Here is a 24061-nt window from a genome sequence, read left to right as displayed (position 1 = left end):
AGTAGAGCGTTGTCGGCGTATAAAGAAATAATGTCCGATTGGCCCGCTGTTCGCAAGCCTCTATGTCCATGGGACTGCCGAATCATGTCTGCAAAGGGTTCCATGGCTATAGCGAAAATTAGTGGGGAGGAACGGGCAGCCCTGGCGTGTCCCCCTGGATATCTGGAAAAGGGCAGAGTATCTGTCCTCCGTGCAGACCCTGGCTACCGGGCCAGAGTAGAGAAGCTTAATCCAGGAAAGGAAATTGGGCCGAATTTACATTTTCCCAGAACTCGCCAGAGGTATTCCCATGACACTGAGTCAAATGCTTTTTGCATATCCAGGGTGGCAGCCACTGCCTGTACATTCGGGTTGTTTCTACTGATTACGTTGAACAAGCGTTGCAGGTTAAAAGCGGTGGAACGGCCGGGAACAAATCCTGTTTGATTCGGGTGAATGATATATGGCATAAAGGAGGCTAGGCGCAGGGCTAACAGTTTGCCGTAGATTTTAACGTCATAGTTAATCAGTGAGAAGGGTCGGTACGAGCCGCACTGGGTTGGGGCCTTGCCGGGTTTAAGTAGGAGCGTTATCATGGCTTCGCGGAGAGAGGGAGGGAGTCTACCGACTTCCCCTGACTCCTCCCAAAGGGCCATCAAGTGAGGGACCAGAAGGGATTTGAACTGCTTATAAAACTCTATAAGGATGCCATCCGAGCCTAGAAGGGAGTGAGATTTCATTTTCCAATGTCTAAATCCTCCGTAATCTTGACCCCAGGATAGGGAGGATAGGGAGATGACCACTGGTGAATGGTCAGATAGGGTTCTGGGGAGAATTGATAGGTGAGAAAGGTTCCTTATTAATATGTCTGATATGAGCCACCTGTCAATTCTAGAGTGTGAGTCGTGTACTGAGGAGTAAAAGGAGTACGTCCGGGAATCGGGATACATAAGTCGCAAATGCGTCTACAATCGAAAGACTGGTGGAGTATCATCAGGATGGAGTAGGCGGCACTGGATAGTTGTCGGGGGTCCGGAGCCTGACCTATCTAGGTTGATGTCTAAAAATGTGTTAAAGTTGCCCCCCCAAAGGATCGGGATCAGGGGGAAACTTTCTAGAAGGGAGGCTAGGTGTAGGTAGAAGCCAGGGTCATCGATGTTGGGACCATAAATGTTCAGCAGGAGCACCTCTTTATGTTGTAGTACCATGGAGCATCACGTATCTACCCAGTGGGTCTACTCGAGAGGAGTGGCAGGTAAATTTAAGGCTTCTGTGGATCAGAGTCCTCACTCCCCGACTCTGAGTAGAGTAATTGGTATAGTACCTCTGAGGGCCCCACAGTTTGGCACATTTTTTGCATTGTTCAGAGTGAGCGTGAGTCTCTTGTAAGCAAAGAATTTTAATGCCATGGCGTTCGGCATAAAGTTGCAACTGTCTCATCTTCTTATGATTTCCCAACCCCCGCACGTTCCAGCTCATGAGTGTTAGGTTATTGTCTCCCATTCGTGTGGAGGGACTGTTTAAGTCTTAGCTGCAGAACGGGTGATAACCAGCAAAGAGGAGTCTGATGAGGTCGCATTGTCCCACCTGAGTGCATTAGACCAGGTACTGTTTCATGCTCTGCCTCTATCATGTACGTCAAGCCTTTAACATAACACCCAACCAATCCTACCCCCACCCACATCCCTCCCCCAAACAGAGGGATGAAACCCCAATACACGGTAACCATAACCAAACCAATGGCATTGACGCCTGGGGGTCTGAGAGCTGGCCCGGCGGTGCTGCCCCGAGCTGGGGAATGTTTAAGGATATTAGCAGCGTGAAGCGAGAGAAGCGAGTATACCACAGTTGGGAACTTGTGGAGTGGAGATCAGCATGACATGAAAACCAGTTGCATACTTTGTGAGCATCTCGATCACAGAATTTCAAGATTCTGGCTATAATGGGGCTGGGGTTGAGGAGTGACGAGGACTCAAGAACCATCAATTCAAAGGGAGAAGTTGTCAAGAGGTGTGGAGGAACCATCACCAAGAAGAAACCACTATGCAAATGAGGTGGGGGAGCATTAAGAAAGGCAAAGAAATCTCAAGGAGCTGGGAGGGAGAGGCAGAACAACGGAAGCAGGAAACAAGTAGATAAGGTGGTAGTGGTTCAAGCAAGACTTAGAGTCAATAGGTGAAAGAGAGATGAAATCTGTGTGCAAAAACGGGCGAACATGGGTGTTGTGGGGTGCAGGATGACATTCGGATGATGTAGAAAGCTGAGCAGAGATTAGGGAAGGTCCCCTTTTGGAATTAGCAATTGGCAGAGCATTGAGGAGAATGAGCGGGCTGGTGTGCAGCAGTGCCAGGACCCTGAGGCAGAGTGGCTGTCAAACAACCAATGGGAGCTTCAAGGAAGCCTTAACCTTGGGAAAGCTTTGGGACCTTTTAGCAAGGTCTTAGAAGATCGTGTCTTACTGTTGTGCTTTGAGACCTACAGCAGGTAGATGAGCAGTTCTTACTAAAGTAACCTGAGATCTAACAAGGAGCTACAGAAAAAAACAGAAAGTTGCTGCCTAAGAGATTGAGGGCCCAGCAATCTATCGTATTAAGAGAGATTTGTTTAGTTACAATTTTGTCCCATTCTGGTCGCAATGGACCAGTGTCTACCTAAAAACCGACTGGTGTAACAGTGTAACTTACAGACAGATATATTTGTTCACATAAAATGTACAGTCAATTGCGTCTGTGTGTTACCTTAGCCCCCAACTCCCTCACCCAGCCTATTCCATATTCTTCATCTCCACCACATTACATCTGACTGTGCTGAAAATTTACATTTATCGCTAATCCGTCTATTGTGACGGGCAATTTATTCTCTTTGGATGTCGCTGTGCGCAGAGGCCACCAATTCCTGCAACAAATGCTTCCAGGAGTCCAAGTCTACATTTTGTTCTCCTTGGCCTCGACGGGCCACCTCTTGCCACACTGACGTTTCTGCCAACTTCCAATTTAGATCACTAGAGCACAGTTTTACTTCCGGACCTTTATGCACTTTCCAAGCCATCGCTATCCTTCGTATCGCCAAAATATATGCTAGGTCTTTCAACTTACTCACATGTCTTGATTTCTTTGGCCGTGCAAAAATGCCAAGCATACAGGCTGTGGGAGATTGCGTGTCTAAGGTTATACCTGCCCTGGCTAGAAATTGGGCTATATCTTCCCTGTACTGTCGGATCACCCTATAAACCCAGAACATGTGTACCAGCTCTGCATTAATCGGTCCTCATTTTGGGCAGGTTTGCTCTGTTACCGTGCTAAATTTGACGATTTTCTTAGGGGTTAGATATGCCCTATGAGTTACGTATAACTGAATCAACTGCAGCTTTGCGTTTCTGGACACTTTTTTATGATAACCTACCGCTCTACCCCAGACTTTATCTGTCAACTGTTCGTGCACGTCTGCTTCCCAGCTATGCCGGATCTGCGCAAGTGTGTCCCCCCGCCTTGACATTAATTACTTGTACATTCTCAATACCCCATGCCCTCCTTCTGAGATATCGTAAAGTGTTTCTATCCTTTCTTCCTCCTGCAATTCCCTGTTTGTTTCCGGCCATTTTTGCTTTAGCTTGGAGAGGAGTGAAGCATGCATTATGTGTTGTCCTTCATGTAAGCCGGTTTCTGAGGTAAGCGCCCTGAAGTCCATTGGTCTCCCCTATCGTAATAGGTCTCCCACTGTCACCACCCCCATGGGTTCCCAGTACTTCCTTCCAATTACTGAGGGGATCTGAGGGGAGTAAGGTGATTCTACTTCTAGAAAATGGCAAGCCCTATTCCACATCTTCATGGCCAACGTGAGCAACAGCACAGGCTTTGGGTCATGTGGGGCCTTTATCCATATCACCTCCTTCAAAGAGTGGGGCGCATGCTGGCTGTAGCAACCGTGTGTCCTAGCTCTGTTCGTCTGACAGCAAGTTTGTGACGAATTGAAGTTGGCACGCCACGAAATATGCTTCAAAAGTGTGCACTTTAATACCCCCCTTGTCGTATGGACTCTGCAATTTCGTTAGTGTCATTCTGCATCTTGAATTGTGTCATAAAAAGCCATGACATATGGTGTCAAGTTGCTTAGAAAAGCCTTTAGGTATATCGTACAGGACGCTGGTGAAAAAAATAAAGGAGCCCCGGGAGCACCACCATTTTTAACAGAGTGGCCCTACCCATCAGCGAGAGCGGTAATCTGGCCCAGAATGTCATGGATTTCTCAATTTTATCTACCGCTTGTAGTGTATTCTGTCTGTGTTCTGTCTTAGGGTCATGGAAAATATCTACTCCAAGGTACCTAAATGTGTTCACCTCCCACTTCATCGATAGCACTAGCAATGTATGCAGGGGTTTACCTCTATACCCTGCTAAGGACAACATGCATGATTTCTGTGCGCTAATCGTGATACCAGATGTGTCTGCGTAGCGTTCAAACACATCTAGGACATATTGCAAGTTGGTCTCCGGGTGTTGTAGGTATAGAAGCATGTCATCTGCGTATAGGGAGATAACGTTCTTATTTCCTTGTGTAACTATGCCTGCCTCTTGATGTTCCTTCCGGAGATACACCGCCAAGGTTTATAAAGCCAATATAAATAACAAAGGGGGGCCCAAGGGCAACCCTGTCGTGTGACTTTGTTGAGCCACCATTGCTCTGAGATATAGGTGCCTGTCTTAACTCTCGCTACTGGACTTCTATATAGTAATCGTGCCCATCTAACGGATGTGGGCCCAATGCCAAAACTCTGCAGCACCGCAAGCAGCCATGGCCATTTTACAGAGTCAAATGCCTTGACCGCATCAAGTTATGCCAGAGCATAGAGGTGCGTGCTGTCATGTGTGCAATATTTGATGTGGTGTAACCTCCTCAGGTTACATGGGATATTCATATCTGGGACGGATCCTGACTGGTCCGCGTGTGTAAGCTTGGCTATTACCGGCTTAAGACTATTGCTCAATAGAGCTGTGAGTATTTTCCCATCCTGATGAAGTAACGTAGGCAGCCCTCTTATCGTGGTTTCTAGCTCTTCTATGATTATGGGAGCCTCTAGCCTGTCAGCTGCCCCTAAATCAAGTTTCGGGGGATATATCTGCGCCAAGGCCTCATCTATCTCAGCCAACTGTAATACTGATGTCTCTGCATATAACATCTTATAATAATCATTAAAACCTTTGTTTATGCCTCCTTGCATCATACATACTTCCCCATTTTCCCTTACAATCGTCCATATCATCTAACGCTTGGATTCACTTTTGTGTAGCCAGGCCAGCAAGTGTCCCTGCTTATCTCCTTCCGTGTGTTGCCTTTCTTCGTATTTCTTATAGCTCAGCATGCCCAATCTGTCCCAATGCTTCATGCTTTCATGCTTCAGATGGGTAACTTCTTGGACCACTCATTGGACATGTACCACGGGCGGTCTATGGCTTCTAGTTTGGCTTCCGCCTTGCGTAAATCTGTTTCTATAATGACTTGCATTACCTTCGCTTTAGCTATTGCCGTCCCCCAATCACTACTTTGAAGGCTTTCCGTAATGTCCCAGCTGATTTTACACTCCCTCTATTGTCTTTGAAGTATTCCTTCATGCCCACTCTTAGATGCTTCCGGAACCCTGCATCTCTCAGGCCTTCACCTATAAGCTTCCAAGTCGGGATGCATGGCCTAGGAGGAATGATCTGCCACGTGACCACCAGGGGTTCGTGGTCTGATAGTACCCGTGCTTTGTATATCGCTGCTTTAAATTCACTTAGGGTTTCTACACCTGTGAAGAAATAGTCTAGTCTAATGTATAGATCATTGGGGGCTGTGTAACATGAATATACATGGGCTTGCTGGTGTAGGGCCCTCCATATATCGGACAATTTGAATGCACTCGACATTGTGTTCAAAGCTTTGGTTGAAGGGGCTGGTGAATTTATCTTCTGATCTATCAAGCTGCAGGTTTAACGTGAAATTAATATCTCCTCCCCATACTAATGGGCCATCTCTATATAGGCTTATTTGAGGATATAGCGAGCGGAAATAGGCCGCTGTGTCATGGATTGGCCCGTAAGTGTTAATGCAGAGTTCTTTGTTCCACAAATCCCTTCATTATAACCATCCTTCCATCTTTATCCTTTAGTCTTTAGGACCCTGAATGGTACTGACGGAGCCACCCATACCAGTACCCCTCTTGCATATGCCGAATATGGTGAGCCCAAAGTTGTGCCATTCCATTTTCTGGCGAAGGGCGGCTAGTTTTTCCCTTGTAAGGTGGGTTTCCTTGAGGAGTGCTTTGTCAATTTTTTGGCGTTGCAGATATATCAAACGAAATAGAATAATGGCATAACTATTTAGTCCCCTGCCAGTCCAGGAGGCTATTCTAAGTTCCCCCATCTTAAATAAGAGCTGCTACGTAACTCGTCAGTCTGATGTACATCTCATACAGAACTTGTGTGTATCTATAGGCTAACTCAACCAACTCCCCTTACCCTCCCCCCCCCCAACAATTGCCCAGCTCAATATCTTGTGGTCAGGCATCCCTGCTTCTCACTCCTGCACCTGGTGCCTGGTGTGCAGCAGGCGGATACATGACAGCTAGTATCCCAAGAACAAATCCAAACTTAGGTGAAGGACGCTTCTTTGCCATGCGCTCCCGATTGGAGCATGCACTGCTAGCTCCAGCATTCCTCAGAGGTGTTGGGGCTTAAGGTTTTGCAAAGAGATCACGCGCTGTTTCCATTGGTCGGTTGTGCCAGAATCTCCTCGTAGACCCTGCATAGTTCTTTCAACGTGTGTCCATCTTGCCTATCATTTGATTATACGCACCAGCTGGCTGGTTTTCCGTGTCCATCCATTTATGCGCATCATCGGGGGTGTCAAAGAAGATGGCTCGGCCTTTACTTATAACTTTAAGCCTTGCTGGGTATATGATATGATAGTTTATTTATATAGGGCCTATACACAATGTGTTTCAAAGCGCTTCAAGGCAAGGGAGGGAACAAGGAAAATACAATGACATTCTTACGTGCCATGAACAGTAAGGAAATGAAATTAACTATTGAAGCATGAACTTGAGGCTCGCCTCCCGCAGCCTCCTCTTCACCGATGTGAAGTGCAGCCTCTGTGTTTGCACCTGCAAGGTGTACTCTGGGTATGCAGTGAAGTTGGCTGATGCTCGTTGTATCGTACCACCTTTCCGGAAGCGTTCAAGGATCTTTTCTCTGTCTTTATTATTCAATATCTGGGCTATTATGAGCCTTGGTGGGGCTCCTGGCGGTGGTTTCCTCATCCGGTACCTGTGCGCCCTTTCTACTGTGAAGCCCTGCGTGAGGGTGCCTAAGCCAATTTCTTGCAAAAGCATGTTCTCTATGATGATAGTAGGGTTCGCAACCTCTTCACCCTCGGAGAGTCTGATGATTCTCACGTTGTTTCATCTGGCCCGCCCTTCTGCATCTTCAACTCTTCCCTCCAGGTCCCGCATTTGTTGCTGCAGTATTGTTATCTCTCATGAGGTGTCTTTCAGGCTGATTGCGTTTACTGTGACTTCCTTTTCAAGGGCTCTGGTGTGTTCTGCGAGTGACCGAACATCCTGCCTCAGGAGATTGACATCCAGACTGATGGCATCCATTTTGGATTCTAGTGCAATCCTCAGGGCTGCTATGGCTGCTAGGACCTGCTGGTCCCCCTTTGTGTGGTCCTGCTCATCTTGTGGTGGTGGGGTCCCTGGCATAGTGCTCTCCATCAAATTTGTGGGTTTGGTGAACGTGTACAACGTGGGCTGTTTGCACTTGTTTTTATGGAATGTAGACACCATGTCTGGGTCTCGTAGTGCTGAGTTGTTCGCCCCCCTGTTAGATTGACACTTGCCTCATGTCTGTTTCGCTGATCGTCAGCCTATGGTGGATGGGGACTGCTTCCTGTATTCCAAGGCTCACAATATTGGTGCTGTAGTGCCTCTGGTGCATACAGTAAAGGAGCATCGTTCTTAATCCCTGCCACAACGGCTAGTTTCAGTGCGCAATGATGGAAGGTAGCCACCTGCGCTCGCATGTGTTGCACATGTGATGTCATGTGTATTTTGATCCGGGTGCATTGGCAATTGTTGGTGTACACACCCGTGACTGCCTGGTCTACTGCGCTCATCCCAGTCCCAATACCCGCCTCAGGAGCCTCCTGTGCTCTTTGGGGGCTATCAATCTACACGTAAACCATCTATAATTCTGCGGCTTCGGGCATCCCATAAGGGTATATTCCCCTTTGCACTGTGGCACCATCCTGCATGCGTGTTACCTCACCCGCTGTTCTGCAGCCTTATGCGCACCATCAGGCCACCTGTCACTTGTGTGCACATACTTCTAAGCACGCATTCTGTTCACCCCTCTTGGGTGACTTAACCGCTCATTGGAGGGCTGGGAATTTCTGGTAGGCCCACCTAATGCTGAAAACGTGGGCTTAATCGTAGAAAAAGTCTCCCACTTTGTATGGCGCCAGAGCCTGCATGCGTATGGCCCACTGATTATCTCGCAGTCAACTGTGTGTTGTTCGGCAACCACTGCTTCCCGAGTAACCAACTTCTGTTTAGTAGCCAATCTTTTACTTATTAGAGATCTGTATGTTAGTCCAGCGTTTGGTGTGTGGCCAGCACCTGGATGTAGCTGAGCCTTTCATTAAGGAGTGACTTAGTTATATTGGCCTTAGCATCAGTTGCATGCAGCCCGACGTCCAAACTGTGTCTGTAAGGATGTGCGATTGCACCAAAAGTGCTTTGTACGCTCCAGCATCCCGATGGCTTGCCGCGATCCTCACCCACCACTGCCCGCCATTCCTCTGGCAGCATTGCGTGGCTGGCTTGTGCTGCTGTTGTGCACTGATCTCGTCGGTCCTGCAGCAGGAGGAGCAAGGCGGGAGGAGGTGGGATCCAAATGCTGCGGCCCGATGCCGTTACCGGCCGAGCAGCTTAAGTTAACTGGGGGAAACTCCACGTCCAGCGCTATCAAGCACCCGCTTTTAACCCACAGCTGGGTGTCTGTGGGATTTCAGCCGGCCCACCCCGACTCACTGCTGTAGTTTGTGGTATCTTTGACCGTCTTCCCTGTTTTTGTAGAGGTGTCTGCTGCATTGCTCACGCCCCGATGGGCTATTTCGCACAGGCAGCTTCTTTTCCAACCGGTGCCCTGCATGCCCATTACCGCTTCACCCGTCTGGTCGTATTTCTACTGCAGTCTTGTGCAGGAGCAGGACGGGTCGCTGCGATCCTCCGACTTCCCTGTTACAAGTTCACAGTGCCGCGCTGCCTTTTTAGTGATGCAGATTACAGCATCGCATCGGCTACCATCTTGGCTTCAACACCACTCTAGCCTGTGTTCTTCTATGAGATCATGTGCCTCGATCCCTGCACCATATGTCCTCTGCCAGCACACACATGTGCTAGCACCCTTCACACATCAGGTGTTGCGCATATGCCAAGGCTGTTGTTTCAGGCCACGATCATGCCGGATCAGCAGGAGCAGCTAGAAACACATCCTTACTCCATGCCACCTTGACAACGCCTCCGGGGCCATCTCCAGAGTTCGTCACTGTAGGAATACTTGATTTTTAGAATTAAACTTTGTCTTGCTCACTTAAGACCATCCAAACTGTATGTCTCAGAGTTAGAAAGCTTGCACAAAGCATGCAACACTGAATTGGGGTTGGCAAAGGATGACACAATTCCTAAAAGAAAAAGGATCTACTTGAAGTTCTGACTTTTATTCCTTAAGTTTCCACTATCCTAAATGTTTGTGGAACACTAGTTTAACTTACCATAAGAATGTATTGCTTCCTGTGTTGCATTGCTTTCCCACCTATACATCATGATACCTACTGAGGGCTACATCGCTGATCTTGTTGGGTGGTTGTGAGTGCCACAAGAAGTGCTGCCAGCTCACTGAAGGCGGTAACCCAGACCCTCTTGGAATGAGCCAATAATCCAGGAAGAAAGGATAGCACTGATCTGTTTTGGCATCACGCTCAGGAAAGCGACCCTTGGGTTTTGGGTGAGTGACTTTAGTCTGACAAGCTTCCTTGGCAGCAGGGACAACCCAGAAGGAACCACGAAGGAGAACAGAATGCTCTTTTTCTGGAACTGTTTTGAGACAAGCAACTTTGAGACTAGGGAATTTTGGACTGTGACACTGGGGAATTTCGACCCGGACACTGTCCCATTTAGTGAAACTCCCATTCTCTCACATTTGTTATACCTCCACCCTGACACTATTTCCACAAGCTGTCTCTGTTCAGTTGGTCCTAATTGGACCGGAGTTCATGCAACCCCTTGTGTACAAATGAAGGTGTTGAACGTGAAACTGATTGTTGGTGTTTTTTGATCCCACATTTTCACAAGTGTTTCTATTGGCAGTTACTTCTGCCATGGGTGTCAGAGCTTGACTCTTTATCCCTAACCTTAGAGTGCAATGCTTGTTCTTGCCTGTAGTGGTCTCTGTTTCCGTCTTCTCCTGGAGATGTCTTCTATCCTCATCCCTATCCTGTAACTGGGGTGGGCTTTCACAGCCCAGATGCTAAGAGAGTCCTGTGCTTCTGAGGTTCAAGAACAAAATAATTCAAACATAGGGCCTCATTACGAGTTCGGCTCTAGCCGTGCCGGAAAGACCGTCATGCTGCTGCCGAACCCGAAATACCATTCCGCCTCCATGATTGCCGGAATCACCGGGCCAATACAACCCCGGTGACCCAGTAATTCTGGAGGCGGAATTCTGTAAATCCCCATTCCCATGGAGTCAGGGACCATGGAAACACCGGCTCCGTGTATGACAGAGCCGGTGTTTCCATGTCTGCCTGCGGGCAGGTGGTGTTACTCCCGTCAGGTCAGACCTGGCAGAAGTGACACCTCCTGCCTGCAGGACTCGGAATAAGCCGGTCCGGAAACAACGGTGGCGGCAGATTTTCTGCCACCTTTGTTTCCGGACTGGCTGACTTGCAATGAGGCCCATAGTCTTTGCTGGTCATTGAAAGCGCAGATCAGGGGGGTTGAAGCAAACTGTCTCTGGAGGATTGTGCTGTCCATAAAGACATGCTACAAGATTGCTTAAAATGATGTCCACAGTCAGTTGAAGGGCCCAATCTACAAAGGAGTGTGCCTGTTTTGAAAGTATGTCTTTCATTACTGCCCATTTTAATTGGCTCAAGAATATGCGTAATTTTTATTTACTTTTTTTGTTTGTTGTTTAATCAGCAAAAGATTTTTACAATATTGTTGCCTATTCACGTCTTTTTCAATCCGCTTGAATTTACACGTTTCAGAATGTCGAGTCTTTTACTGTCATTGTAACCGCCTTTCTATCTGATCACGAGTGATCGTTGAGAAGATTATCGACAATGTATTCAACGATTTTTGCCATGGCGATTTGCCAACTTGTTCTGTCGCCCCCGATCAGCCTGCATCACCATGTTTCTTCCTCTTGTAAATGTCTATTCCGGCGACATGGGAACGTTATTGGTGTCTTATTGTGCGAGTTGCTGGACAAACGATGAGTAGGTGTCGTATTGTTTCCTGTGATGGCGGCAATGTTTCAAGGCAAAAACGACATCTAGATGATTGCGCAAGCCCTCTGATATGTAGAATTTCGTTCTTTTTCAATATATTTAAGCGTGTGCGCAATATTAAGTTGCGAGCCTGTCTATTTGGAAATTTCTTTCTCCAGCATTGGATCTTTCATGGATTCACATGCTTAGAATATTCCCCGTCGACAGACTGGGAACCCTCGGTAAGCTTATAAAGCCTTTTCCCATAGGAAAACGTTCGACACTTTTGTGTCCTATCTATGTCGTTTTTGGGCTGCGTACTCACGCCCCACTAGGACGTAGTGGTATAAATGCCCCGCCCCCGCGGCTCCCTTCAGATTTCAACCATCTCCAAAGTGGGAACACCTTGTGTATTTTCTACTTGGTTAGGTTGTGCTGTTGCGGTTTTTTCTCCTAATGTCGGGAAAAGCACTGTTCCGCCCGTGCGCTACGTGCGGACTAAAGAAGGTCTACGAGGGGGACGGACATATGGACTGCATTTACTGTTTGCACCCTCATCACTCGGCTGACAAGTGCGACATATGTAAGGGCTTCTCCCAGAAGACTCTTAAGGATCGGAGTCGCAGACTTGTCGCATGGTTGAACGACGGAGCAGGGGCATACCCGCCTTCGGAAGTGGGCTCCACACGCAGCGCGGCCTCTGTGTCAAAATCTTCTGGGGCCCCGCGCCGCTCATCGAAACCCCCGGTAAAGAAATCGAGACCGGTGGACAAGGAATCGTCGGTAGGCCATTCCAGGGACTCTTCTTCAAAGAAGGCCTCTTCGTCCTCATCTTCAGCAAGGAAAGATAAAGAAAAATCTAAATCCTCCTCGGGCGATCGTCATAGATCGACCTCGAATCGAGAGACGGAGAAACGCAGGTCGAGTTCAGAAAAGGCGGGAGCAACGCATAAGCCTGCGCGACCACCACTGTCGTCGACGGTTGGGCAGTCGTCAACTACTTCTCTGCCACTGACGCAGTTGACATCAATCGTGCCTGGATTGCAGGCGACGACGATGTCGACGACGGGGCCAACTATTGCTTCGTCGACGGATATCTCGCAAGAGGCCTGGCGTCCAGAGGTCTACGACCCCATTTTGCCGGACACACTTCTACAGCAGGAGGCCTTGTCGGTGTCCTCAGGAGAGAAGGGCGAAAGGATAGCTGCCCCTGCAGACCTGGGGTTACAAGTTACCACACCTTTCTCCGGGAGCATTCCGGGTTCTGCTCCCCTGCTCAATCCGCAATCGGTTTTATCATTGGAGGTCTTGTCCATGCTGCAAACGCTGCTGAGGACACTGGATGACAGACTGCCTCGAACAACTCGGGGCAGGTTGGTCGTCGACGACCCGGGCCCGTCTCGCCGCCCTCCACCTTCAACCCCCACAGCAGGGCCTCCGGAAGCAAGTCTCTCTGCCCCACGCCGCGAGGAAGGGGAACTGTTGGATTCGGAATCAGGCAGCAGAGCATCGTCGGTGGTCTCCCTTTCCCCCTCCAGGGATCCGACCTGGGAGTCCCATGCAGAATTGGAAACCCCGAGGAGCCCGGCTCAGCTGTCTCCCCCAGACGATATCGGGTCATTTCACAACATGATGGACAGGGCTTGCACGGAATTCGGGCTGGCCCAAGAAGAAGAAAAGGACTGTTTTCTTTTCGACCACATGGGTCAAAGGAGAAGGTCAGTGTTTTCAGTGCCTATCCTGGATCATGTGTGGAAGGAAGGTCTTCAAACCAAGCGTCACCCTTTCTCAGAGCCAGCGATGAAGGAGTTGAGCTTATATTTCTGTCTCATATTGAACTCACATTCTGGTAGGTCACATTTTGTAAAAATCGAACACAGCTCATGGCATATTTTATAAAAATCAAACACAGTTTATGGCATATACAAAATAAAATAAACATCACACATCCTGTTACTGTGTATTTGCCTGACCATAGTTTTATAAGAAGGGGCCCATATAAAAATCCTCATTAAGCCCGAGTGGGGCCAGTGAGTTAAGTTTTTGGATCTAGTATAGCTCCCTCTGAGCCATATGTTTAGCCAAATCACCTCTCTTGGGCAGCTGTTTCATGATTTCTAGAACTACCCATCTGATCTGGGAAATATTATGTCTGTTCTCTTTGAAGTGTCTGAACACTGGAGATTTCTGGTTGCATGTTCTTATGTTAGATTTATGCTCTGTGAGCCTTTCTTTTATCTTCCTCGTGGTCTTCCCCACATAATATTTACCACAAGGGCATTTTTGAGGCATAGATCAGGTTTTTGCTATCGCGGGTAGCAAAGTCTTTGAGTGGAATTTTTTCGCCGCTATTGGGGTGTCTGATGTGATCTCCTTTCAGGATGTTTGAGCAATGTTGACAATTCGGGCATGCAAATGTGCCATGCATAGGTTTAGTCAGGAAGGTTTGTTGTTGACTTTTTAGTTTTTCGGCTCTGATTAATGAGTCTCTGAAATTTTTGCCTCTTTTGAAGGCTAGCATAGGTGGTATCGGAAAGAGTTTAAGGTTAGCATCCGATTTGATAATGTCCCAATTTTTTTGAATTATTTTTTAGATTTGGAAGCTTTGACTCGAGAATTTGAGAGTATGAATCAATCTTGTGTTTTCTTCCTTAGTTTTATCCTTAAGGAGTTCCTTCCTTTCCAAAGGTGCTGTTCGTTCGATAGCTTTGTTGAATGTGTGTTCCGGGAAACCCCTATTCATGAATCATGTTCTCATGTTGTCACATACTTGTGTCAATTTTGTGGCATCAGATGTAATCCTTTTTGCTCTCAAACATTGGCTGTAGGGTAGGTTCTGTTTTAGATGTGACGGATGGAAGCTTGAAAAATGTAAGGTGCTGTTAGCATCTGTCGGTTTTCTGTATATCTCTGTTACAAATTAGTTATCGATTCTTGTAATATTCACATCTAGGAAGTGGATTTGTGGGTTACCTATTTCCAGCGTAAATTTAATTTTCCCATGGCAGCTGTTTAAATAGGTGAAGAATTGTTGTAAGTCATCCTGTGATCCAAGCCAAATGCCAAAAATGTCATCTATAAATCGCTTCCAGAAAATTAAGTTCTTTTTCCACGGTTCTTTGTTCAATATGTGTATCTTTTCAAAATGATACATAAATATATTGGCATATGCTGGGGCTACTGAGGAGCCCATTGATGTGCCTGAGATCTGAAGAAAAAACTTGTTGTTGAAGCGGAAGTAGTTGTTGTAAAGGATGATGTTAATTATTTCAATCACAAATTCCTTATGTATAGTGATATCTCCATGTTGTAACAAAAACCATTCTAAAGCCGCAATGCCTTCTGCATGGGGTATTGACGTATAAAGACTGCTCACATCTAATGTAAATAGCAGGATTTGGGATTCATTACAATTTAGATCCTCCAGTAAGTTCAGGAAATGGGAGGTGTCTTTGAGGTATGTTTCAGTTTTCTGCTCCAGTGGTTGAAGTGCCTTGTCCAGATAAGTTTCCAGTGGATGGAATATACTTTCCATTCCTGCTACTATGGGCCTGAACGGAGGGTCTTGCAAATTTGTATGTATTTTAGGTAGCGCGTAAAATACCGGGATGACAGGAACGTTTTTGATGAGAAACTCCCAAGTGTTGTCTGAAATCCAATCATATTCCAGAGCTTTTTCGATAGTCTTCTTAATGATTTCTTTGACTGCCATTGTGGGATCGTTGTCTAGTGCGATGTATGTGTTTTCATCTCTTAAAAGTTTCAAACAACCCTCGTTGTACATAGTGGTGTCCATCACCAGCGCTCCACCCTTGTCTGCTGGTTTCAGTGTTATTGTGTTATCCTCAGCAAGTTCTCTGATCAATTTGAGGTGATGTTTCCGTATATTCAGTCTGTTAGTGGGTCCATATTTCAAATGTTTAAGGTCTTTGGTAGTTTTATATTTGAATAAGTTGATAGTTGGGTGATTAATTTGCAGATGGAATGTACTTTTATTCTTCATTTCCAGGAATTCATGTTCTTTACGCCGAATGAGAGGTTCTGGATTCGAGTCAAGGCTTCAAATCATGCCATTAACATCGCAGTAGACCTTGCGGAGTCGGGGATTAAGCAGGTGAACAACGGCATAGTTCTCCGACGACAGGCATGGCTGAAATGCACCAACTTCCGACCGGAGGTGCAGTACAAGGTACTGGATATGCCTTTTGAAGGAGATCTCCTCTTCGGCGAGAAGGTCGACAAAGCCCTGAAGGGAATGAAGGAGGACTCGGACACGGCGCTTTCCTTGGGGGCCCTCCAGAGTGGTCAGGGTTTCCGGTCTTTTCGTCCCTTCAGAGGAACATCGGGGAATTCCAGATTTTCATTGAGGGACCGACCCTTTGGTAGGCCAGCATATTCCTCTCAGGGATACAGGCGAGCTTTGCAAGCGGCTAAACGTCGCCAGGACTACCAACCCCCCAAGAAGAGAGCAGGTTACTCGTCGACGAGGGATAAACGGAGCAAGGACCAGCAATGACGGGCATCGGAACGTTCTAGGGGACAGAGTATCATGTTACATCAGCGAATGGGAGCTAATAACAGATCAATGGGTGTTGGACACTGTAAAATACGGACATTCCCTGCAATTCAGGAGCAACCCTCCGCATATTCCACCGGCGTGTGTAGCTCATTCCCATCTGAGCGTGTTGCTGCAGGAAGTAGCACTTATGCTACAAAAAGGGGCTGTAGAACTGGTCCCGTCGTCGTCAAGGGGTTTATTCCCGATACTTTGTGGTGAAAAAGCCAAATGGAAAGTGGTGTCCCAACCTAGATCTGCGCGAACTAAACAAGTTGTTGAAAAACTTAAAGTTCAAGATGCTCACGCTCCAGGAGGTGATCAGGTCAGTTCAAGAAGGGGATTTTCTGGCGTCTCTGGACCTGCAGGACGCGTACTTCCACATACCGATGTGTCGGCGACACAAGAAGTACCTAAGGTTTGTGGTAGGGCGGACTCACTGCCAGTTCACAGTTCTCCCTTTTGGACTGAAATCTTCCCCCAGAACGTTCACAAAATGCCTGGCTCCAGTGACAGCCTGGCTGAGAAGGCAAGGCCACCATGTATACCAGTATCTGGACGACTGGGTGGTGAGGGGGTCCTCCCCGGCGTCGACGCACAAGAGTCTACAGGACACCATGAGCCTCTTGCAACGATTGGGGTTCGCGATAAACTTCGAAAAATCCTCGTTAACGCCGTCCAAAAGCTTGGTGTTTCTGGGTGCACAGTTCGAGACCCAGTTGGGGTTAGTCAGACCATCCCTCGACAGGATCACCAGGCTCAGTCGATTGGCAGGCCAGTTGAAAATCAATTCCAGGCTGTCGTGAGAAAATATACATCAATCCTGGGAGCTATGGCATCCTGCATTCCTCTGGTGCCCAACTGCCGCCTTTTCATGAGGCCAGTGCAACAGTTTTTGGCGGATCGTTGGACGCAGGCTCAGGGCCTCTGGTCAGACAAGCTGACCGTCGGCGACGACGAGCTCCTATCAACTCTTCGGTGGTGGAAGAGAGTTCAGAATATTTCCAAAGGAGTACCCCTACAGGAGCCGGAGTTCCGGTTCACGGTGATGACGGATGCGTCCCAAACTGGCTGGGGAGCGCACATGGGCACTCTGCAGACACAAGGCCGTTGGTCTCAGAAGGAATCTCTCCTGCACATCAACGTTCTGGAATTGAGAGCGATCCTCTGGGCTCTGAGGGCATTCCTGCCTCACATCAGGGGATCCACAGTGAGAGTTTTGACGGACAACACCACGGCAATGTTTTACTTAAGGAAGCAAGGCGGTACGCAATCCAGTACCCTCTCCATGGAGACTCAGAAGGTGTGGCAATGGGCTCTAAAACACGATATATCCATCATAGCTAATCACCTGCCAGGAGTGAGGAACGAGCAGGCGGGCTCGCTCAGTAGAAATATGGACCAGATTCACGAGTGGGAAATAAACACTGATCAATTGTCGAAGGTCTTCGAAAAATGGGGGTGACCTCCACTGGATCTCTTCGCCACGAAGGCGAACAAGAAGTGCGAGATGTATGCCAGCAGGTGGCCACAAGAAGATTCGGTGGGAGAAGCGTTTTCCTTCCCGTGGACGGGCAAGTTCCTCTACGCCTTCCCTCCGTTCCCTCTGATACGGAGAACTCTGCAGTGGATACGCAGATACAGGTGCCGAGTCATCCTGATTGCGCCGTGTTGGCCGAGGCAACCATGGTTTTGCGACCTGCTTCATCTGTCAGCGGATCACCCGATAACGTTCCCGAAGGTGCCCAACTTCTTGTCCCGGGACGAAGGAACTGTGTGGCATCACAACCCGAGCAGCCTCAACCTCACAGCTTGGCTCCTGACTTTTCAGAATTTGGTGCCTTGAACATTCCCTCAGACTGTCTGAAGATATTACAGGCTGCGCGGGCCCCACCCACCAACAAGTCCTACAGGTGTAAGTGGAGGAGATTCTGTATGTGGTGCCAAGGACAGGCAGGAGTGGAACCTCTGAGGGTTACTCCGGAACAGCTTCTCCCATATTTACTACATTTGGCTAAGAGTGGTTTGTCTTTTTCATCTCTAAAGGTTCACCTGGCGGCCATCTCTAGGTTCACAAGAGGGAGGAAATCAACGCCCTTGTTTAGTGACAGGTTAGTGAAACACTTCATGAGAGGTTTGTTCCGGACATTTCCCCCGGTTAAGCGTTTTCCACCGACGTGGAGCCTTAACATGGTACTTGCAGGGTTAATGAAACCACCCTTTGAGCCAATGGCCACGTCGTCGATGAAGTTTTTATCATGGAAAGTGGCTTTTCTAACAGCCATAACATTGGCTAGACGGATCTCAGAGTTGCAGGCACTGGTCATAGACTCTCCATATCTCAGATTTTTCAAAGACAAAGTGATCTTGTCAACGAGTCCTCGTTTCATCCCGAAAGTTCCTACGATTTATCATAAACATTCATCCATTTTCCTGCCCACCTTCTTTGCGACTCCCTCATCAGCTGCGGAAAAGGTCTTGCATACCCTGGATGTCAAGAGAGCTCTAAAATGTTACCTTCATCGAACTCAACCACTTCGATCTACGCAGCAACTCTTCGTTGCATATGGGCCTTCGGCAAAGGGGAAGGCAATTTCAAAACAAGGACTGGCCTGATGGGTCTCGTCGACGATTGCCTTCTGTCACTCAAAAGGCAGGAAAACCGCTACAAGGACGTCCGAGAGCTCACTCGACCAGGGCGACTTCGTCGTCGACGGCGTTATGGGCGGGGGTTCCACTGACAGACATTTGCAGGGCGGCAGCATGGTCAGTGCCCCATACATTCACCCACCACTACTGCCTCGAACGACAGCATGCGGACGAGATACAAATGGGATGAGCAGTCTTGCGACATCTCTTTCAATAAGGTAAGCCCTGTCTCTTCGAAAAGGGTCTATGCTGGTTTGGATATGTATTTGTATATGCATATGTGTGTATATATATATATATATATATATATATATATATATATATATATATATATATATATATATATATATATATATATATTAATAGATATATGTACGAATATACGCATGGAGGTAAACACGTGTGTTTTTATATATCCTTTTTTGGCTTATATAAATATTGCTCGGTGCAGTACTGTGGCATGTTGTTAATCTCGAATCTTATGTGATCATGATTCGCCTTTTGCAGGATGGGGTGGGTGCTGGATTGCATTTACACCACCTCCATTGTTTCAAGTTCACTTCTGTGCATTCTATTCTAAGCATGTGAATCCATGAAAGATCGAATGTTGGAGAAGGGAATAGTTTCTTACCTGTAACTCGATTTCTCCAGCAATTGTGTAAAGTAACGCTTTGTTTTCATTTTGCCAGTTTGTCAGCATATCAGATTTGCCTGTATCCATCTCGCGTTTAATCATCTTAAAGATTTCGTTACTGTTAGCCATTCTGCACTTCCTATATAACATGATTGTGTTACAATTCACAGTGCATTCTAGGGACTGGAGGCTCAGTTTGCGTCTTACTGCAACTCCTGAGGTCGAGTTGGGGCGCTTGAGCATCTGTCGCCAGAACAGGGCTTCTAATTTGGGCCATATTTTCTTTGGGATGGTTGGCATTGCTTCAGTGCCATATGTTACAGCAGGCACCACCTTCATTTTGTAAAAGTTGATTGTCGAGATAAGGGAAAACATCCCAAATTTGATATCTATGGCCTTAGCCTGGTCCGCTAGCTTTTTGATCTTTGCATGTAGCACTGATTGCATGGTGATTTTGTGCGACGAGCTGTCCAAGTGTACTCCAAGGTATTTAAACGTTTGGACGATCTCAATTTTTGCTTGTCCCAGGTGCCAGTTTGTATCATTGGTTTTCCTTTAATGTTTTTGTAAAATCATGACTTTGGTTTTATCTTTGTTAATTTCAAGGAAGTTATCGTTTGCGTACTGTAAGAGGCCATTGAGTTGCCGTTGCAGCCCTACTGGCGTCTGATCGAATAGCTTAAGATCATCAGCATAAAGGAGGCATCCAATCGCAGTGTTACCGATTTTTGGAGGAAAGGCTCTAATCAGCTTCTCGCTTTCTTGGAGGTCCCCAATGTAGGCCAGAAAAAGGGCTGAGGCTAGCGAGCACCCCTGTTTAACCCCACGTGTGCTGGGAATTTCTGCTGATAGTTCTCCTTTGCGACTCATGCGAACCCTCATCGAGTTGTCATGGTCTAGGGTGTAGATTGGAGCTAAAATGTCTTCCGGGCAATTCCAAGCTTTTAATTTCTTCCACAAGCGTTGATTGTGTTGTAGAGCTTTACTTTTCAGAATGCTGTCGACCAAGATATTACCGGTTGTTCCAGCGTTTTTTTTAAGCCTGCTTGGAGGTCATTGTTGCATAAAGAGATTGTGGAAAAGGGGTGTTACCTTGATGAAAATATGGTCTTTATTTTGTCCCCTTTCTGTGTGTATATGGATGTTACATCTAGTTGAACGTTTGCACTTTATTTGGGCATGGGCCGTATAGGAGGAGGGGTTTAGAAATAGTCATACAAGGTTATACGGGAGTTACTTTAGATCGATTGTGGAAGAAAAGTTTTATTTGATGAAAAAAGTGTTTAATGTATGCGTGAGATGCATAAATAAATGTGGCCTCTACTTGAACTATGATTTACATTTTTTTAAGATTAAGATTTCTATGAATGCTATTGTTCTATGTAGATTTATCGTATTTATGAAATGATGTATTCAAATTTCTAAATGGTTTTGCTTTTAGCTTGCTTTTATGGTGTGAGAAGTTTAATGTAAACTGGGTGGGAAAAAGGTAAAGATCATACCGCTCAGCGTATGTTCCGATAGCGTCGCCATTGCTTTCAATGGGGCCTAATTACGAGGTTGGAGGTAGCCTTGCCAGTAAAACCGGCAAGGCTACCTCCGAACTCGCATCCGGGACCGGCACCCATGAATGGGCAATTACCAGGCTATTCCGGCCCAGCCCGACCCGGTAATTGTCTTTCGCTGGTGCGGGGCCAGGTACATCCCCATTCCCATTTGAGCCCCATGGGGCTCAATGGGAATGGGCAAGGTGGTAGCACTGGTACTGTTAATAACGGTACCGGTGCTAAAGTCCTTTTCTGCTTGCGGGTGCCGCTACGGCCACCAGGTCAGACCCGGTGGCTGCACAAGGGCACCCTGGGAGCAGTACTCATAGTATGGCGGTACGGTAGCAACGGTGCCGGTAGCGCTACCAGCACCGTTGTTGACATACTGCCATACTTGTAATGAGGCTCAGTGTGAGGAAGTTGGTCTGCGGCTCCGCCTAGTGGCATGGTAAAAAGGTTCTGGAACCAGTGGATGACTTCAAAAGATTAACTGATTGATGGCAGAAAAACGATATCAGAAGGAACATTAGTCAAGTTAAGCAAGGTCTGTGCAATCTCGGTTTACGTGTCCATTGTGGCTTGGGTCCCTTGAGTTGTCTCCCTGGCTCGGAGTTCTAGTGTCGCATGGACCCCTGGACAGGCCCAATGAGCTAGTCTAGAATTCCAGATTATATCATAGCAAACGTTAAGTGAATGGATGAGCCTTTTGTGTCGACCACAGTGCAGCATCTGTTGGGGATGTATGTGTGTTTAAAGATGAGCCTGATGGGGAATCTTTTTCGGAGCACCGTTTTGGTAACTTTGTACATCTAACATAGTTGTAACTGAAACATTGTTGGGGCAAAATGGCACAGGCTTTGCACATAACTCTGAGGTTGTGTATGCAAATGTCTTCCCCCTCCTCCTTGCAAAGTTTCTCCAAGCCTCTTATTTCAAATGCCTATTTTAATACTTTACGCCGCCACATGCAGCCGATTTCAAAATACATTCTCAAGCTCACTTTTCTTTGCCCTCTTTCCCAGCACCACTTATTGGCTGTGTCTTTGCTGACCCTTGTTTCTAGACCCTTCACTGTAGGTATCCAGTGTGTATACTATACCATTTTACTGCCAGATGTCACTTTGAGAGAGAAGACATTCCAGAAGTTAAATCACCCAGTTCACGAGCCTAAAAAATAACTTCTGCAGCAACCCGGCCAGCTCGCATAAATTAGCCAGCAGGCAGCCCTACGTGGCGGCTTGCTGGCTCTTGCACACCTTCTCCTCTGGCTGCTAGGCTCCCACCAGATGTGGAAGGATAATCCTGCAGCACCTGCTGGTGAGGCGTATCCTTCCACATTGGGGGATTCAGTTTATGCAATTCTGTGACTGTAAAACTTGCGGGAAGCCATAGCAATGATTGCCCGTCAGCGGACCCTCTTTTCTTCCTCTTTTCCAGAGCCATTTTGCTTCGATGTTCCTTTTCCACAGTCTATTTAGATGTTGGAGTGCATGATTGAGTTTCTGTGACTCTAGGACTTTAGTTTGTGATTAAACCTTCTCTACAGGGCAGTCAAACACCTATCTTTTGGGTGGGGCATACTCCCTGCAAATGGTTAGATGATGGCTTTAGACCCACAGGTAGGGGCATCCGATAGAAACAAGTCTGCTTTTGAAATGCTATGTTACCTCTGGCGTTGGTGCTCGAGCATCCTTGGTGGGGGGTCTCTTTCTCCAGGCCTGCTGTCTGGCCCCTTGCCATGTATGACTTGATGGAAGCAAGTTTCACTTGCTCAGTCCCTCCCAAATCTATCTGATTGATAGAGTGCACAGGACACCAGATAGGCGCTGCTTTGGTGCTGGAGTTCCGAACACTGGTGATGAAGTAGTCCGATTTGTTGGAGTAGCCATGCATTCAAAGCTGGTCTGAATGTGGGATGCTGAGTGACTTCTTCTGATCTGAAGAAAGAAAGCTGTTCAATTCTTAAGCCGAGGGTGAAATATGCACAGCCAAGGGTTTGAGGCTTGTTGAAGGAGGGTGTGTAGGTCCCTTTATTAAATAAGCACAGTTATTATAAATGCATACAGGCTTGCACTTTACAGCCAGGGCGCATGGGAGTGCTTTGGAGATGCTTGTGCTGAACGCCCATGAATTGTAGGAGGCAGAGGACAGTGGCATTTTGAATTCTAGTGAGCGAGCATATGATGTTGATATCATGTTTATTTTAAACCATCTTGTACTTTCACGCTCATTTGTTATTTTATTTTTCAGAAAAGCATGACGCAGGAGAACTGGTCCGATCACGTGCAGGTGAGCGTGACATTAACAAGCAGTGTATAGTATTCATGTTAGTATATGCTATGAAGCCACCAGCATTAAGAATGATATGTCAACTGAGCCACTGGGCTTGCATTTGTAAGCCATTGTTTTTCTTGGTGCCCAGTTTTTAGGTGTGCTTCAGGTGAAGCTTCTAAGGGGCGAGGGGAGGTGCAGAACAATAGACATTTAGAGTGTGACTAGGAATCCAGAGAAGCTTGAAAACACAATATCCTATTGGCACATGTATGTCAAGATTGAACTGTTCATTGAGCGCGCTCTTAATGTCACAGTGCATAGTAAGATTGTTGGTTTCTTTTGTTCTCCCCTGTTCCCTTCCCTTTTGCCTGGTCGCACTCTGAAACACTTGTGTATGAGCGCGATGTAAATAAAATATCATAGATCATATTTCATGTGGTACATCACTGGAACATAAGGAGGAGAACCTCTATGAAGTATTAAAGGACATGGTACATGATCATTTTAAATCACGTAAGGTGAATTGTGTCCCAGGATGAATTTGCAAGCTTGTGCTAGAAATATTTTTTGTGTGCAATTTCTAATGCAAAGCCAGCTCAGGACCAAAGTCATAAATAGTTCTAGCATGAGGAATTTTTAGCGTTGGGCTCATCATTGGTATACATATATGTTTGTATTTCCAGTGCAGACAGACATTGCAGTAGAAATATTACTTTCGTTTTTTCTGAAGCTAGGACAAATCATAACAAGATAAAACCTGTCCCACAGTTGGGAATTTTTGAAGGCCCTTCATGGCATGGGAGCCTGCCATGACCAACAACTCCATTTTGCTTATAGCTGAACCCCCAGAAAAATGTTTTTATTCAACAAACTCTGAATCTCCCTTTATTCTGGTAA

General features: G+C 46.9%; 1 protein-coding gene across 5 annotated transcripts in view; it reads left to right on the top strand.

Annotated features, from left to right (window-relative positions):
* EXD3 (exonuclease 3'-5' domain containing 3) overlaps window positions 1-24061 on the top strand; it is a 3187846-nt gene that overhangs the window by 1150462 nt on the left and 2013323 nt on the right. For all 5 annotated transcript variants that reach the window (XM_069609779.1, XM_069609780.1, XM_069609781.1 and 2 more), the window contains one exon: window positions 23141-23179. In XM_069609779.1, the coding sequence (XP_069465880.1) occupies window positions 23141-23179 (39 nt within the window). The remainder of the gene's footprint in view (window positions 1-23140; window positions 23180-24061) is intronic.

This window comes from Ambystoma mexicanum, chromosome 8 (assembly GCF_040938575.1).
Source record: "Ambystoma mexicanum isolate Mex_15411 chromosome 8, UKY_AmexF1_1, whole genome shotgun sequence".
Classification (NCBI taxonomy): Eukaryota; Metazoa; Chordata; class Amphibia; order Caudata; family Ambystomatidae; genus Ambystoma; species Ambystoma mexicanum.
Note: the sequence above shows the minus strand (reverse complement) of the source record. Positions and strands in the feature narration are given on the sequence as shown.